General features: G+C 68.9%; 1 protein-coding gene across 1 annotated transcript in view; it reads right to left on the reverse strand.

The window, feature by feature from the left end:
• LOC101618433 (WD repeat-containing protein KIAA1875-like) overlaps positions 1-849 on the reverse strand; it is a 5,104-nt gene extending 4,255 nt beyond the window's left edge. Inside the window, exons 1-3 of the mRNA XM_012722867.1 lie at positions 674-849; positions 402-563; positions 79-321 (exon numbers count right to left, since the gene is read on the reverse strand). Of these exons, the coding sequence (XP_012578321.1) occupies positions 79-321; positions 402-563; positions 674-706 (438 nt within the window). The 5' untranslated portion in view covers positions 707-849. The remainder of the gene's footprint in view (positions 1-78; positions 322-401; positions 564-673) is intronic.
• Positions 850-2,152: the final 1,303 nt, after the last annotated feature.

A 2,152-nucleotide genomic window follows, 5' to 3' on the forward strand; every position in this document is an offset into this window, starting at 1 on the left:
AGGGAGAAGCTGGGGTGGGCGGGGCCCGCGGCAGGGCGGGGAGAAGTCAGGTGGTACCGAGTGGGCCCGCAGCCTCACCTGGGAGGCCTGACTGTGCACCGGTTGGTACGTGGGTGGGCTGAGCTGTAGGACTCCAGGCAGGTGAACCAGGCGCTTGCACAGGGCTCCAGGGGCTTGGGGGGGCCAGTCTGTTGGCACTGCCCTCTCTTCAGGGAAGAACCCCGTCTGCCTGAGACCAGGGGCAACTCTGGACAGGGCCCCCACCTCCCCTGCGAAGGCCATGGAGCTGTCCTGCGGTGGCTCCCCGCCAGCATGCAGGCCCTGCAGGGGTGGCAGGGAGAGGCCTCCAGGGGTCAGTGGCCCAGGGGAGGGGAAGGGTCGGTTGGGGGAGTGGGAGCAGCCCCCACGCCCACCAGCAGGCAGGGGCCATAGATCAGGCGCAGGTAGTTTTCAAAAGCTTCTTGGAGCCGCTCCCCTGAGGGCGGGCGCTGGGCCTTGGGGGCCAGCAGGCCCCATCTCAGCTGCTGGAGGTCCTGGTCCCGGGCGATGAGGTCCTTCAGGTCCTGGGGTGGGGTGGGGTCGGGGTCAGCCAATTCTTCCTTCATGCTGGCAGAGTACCACCCAGACCAGTGCAGGGACCTGGACCCGAGGGAGGGCCTGGGCCTTCACCCACCTGCCCCAGCGCCAGCTGGCAGCAGGGAGCCATCTGTTGATGGGCCAGGGGCACGGCTGGGCTGGGGACGGACGAAGAGGAGCAGAGGTGGGTGACGGGCTAGTGGAGCGGGCAGAGCTGGGCCCAGGGCTGGGGTGGCCAGGCTCGTGGCAGGGCCTGGCGCACAGCCGGGAGTGGGCTGCCAGGGCTGGTGTGGCGTGGCGCCCAGAGGGGCCAGGATCCAGTGCCTGACGCAGCCAGGGTGAGCCCAAGAGAGCGGGCAGCTCCAGGAGAGATGGGCAGGCCTGCGGGCGGACCTGAGGCTGGCCACCCCATGCGGGTGGGTGAGCTTCTGCAGCTGGGCGGGGGGCAGCGACTCCTGGTCGGTCAGCGGCAGTGGAGGGTCATCCACCGCTTCAGACACTTTCTGGTGCAGCTTCTGAGAGGGGAGAGCAGCCTAGCGCCAGGCCTGGAGGTTCCCTTGCTGCTGCGGCATCACCCTGCCCGACCCTGCCCACCCTGTGCTCATAGCACCTTCACCAGGTAGGACGCCGGCAGGTAGAGCTGGTGGGACACCAGGCAGAGGCGGGACCCGATGGCCAGCACCAGGTCTCCAGCGTTGCTACAGAAGGCCAGGGCCTGTGGGGCGCCGTTGAGCTGCAGGACCCTGGAGGGCAGCCAGGGGCAAGCGTGCCAGGGAAACTGCGGCACGGGAGCAGCCAGGCCGTCTCCCTCTCCCTTGCCCGCCTCAGCCTCTAACGGGGGCAGAGGTAGGACACTGACCGGCTGCCCGGCCCGCCCCCGGCCCGCCCCGCCCGGCGCCGCGCTGCTCACCTCGGTGCTAGCACTGACGTGTCTCTCGGCGGAGCGGCTGCGCTCCGGAGCAGGCTGGGCCACGGGCAGCGTCGCCTCACTCGGAGCGGAGCGGAGCCGGAGCGGCACCGGGAGCCCGAGCAGCCGCCGTCATGGCGAGTGAGTGCCTGGGGGTCGCCCCGGCGACGGCGGGACGGATCGGGTTCCCCAGCCCGTCTCCGTTCCGGACGGGCGCGCACCCTCCAGGCCTGCCGGGTCGCGGCGGAACGGGGCGCGCGCCGGCCCTCCCGGGGTCCCCGCGCGCCCCCTGCTCGGCCTGCTCCAGCGCGCCCTGGGCGGAGGGCTCCCCGGGTAGGGGAGGGCGGGAGGGCTCACTGTGCCCTAACTCTGGTTTTGTTTCTCCCATCAAAGTCAAATTTCTGGAAGTCATCAAGCCCTTCTGTGTCATCCTGCCGGAAATTCAGAAGCCGGAGAGGAAGGTGAGTGCCCCAAACCCCCGGCCAGGACGACTTAGTGAAACTGTCCGGGCGCTGGAAGTTTACACGGCAATTAAAAATGGCTTCAACGCGCCAAATGGAAACTCTCCCTTCACCCCCCAGGGGTGTTGCTGCTGTGGTCCCCCGAGCTTTGCGAAGGTGCCCTGGTTCTGTGGGAATTTCCAGTGAAATCATCGGGCTTTGTTTGGAG

Source organism: Condylura cristata, unplaced genomic scaffold (genome assembly GCF_000260355.1).
Source record: "Condylura cristata isolate star-nosed mole 26May11 unplaced genomic scaffold, ConCri1.0 scaffold00009, whole genome shotgun sequence".
NCBI lineage: Eukaryota > Metazoa > Chordata > Mammalia > Eulipotyphla > Talpidae > Condylura > Condylura cristata.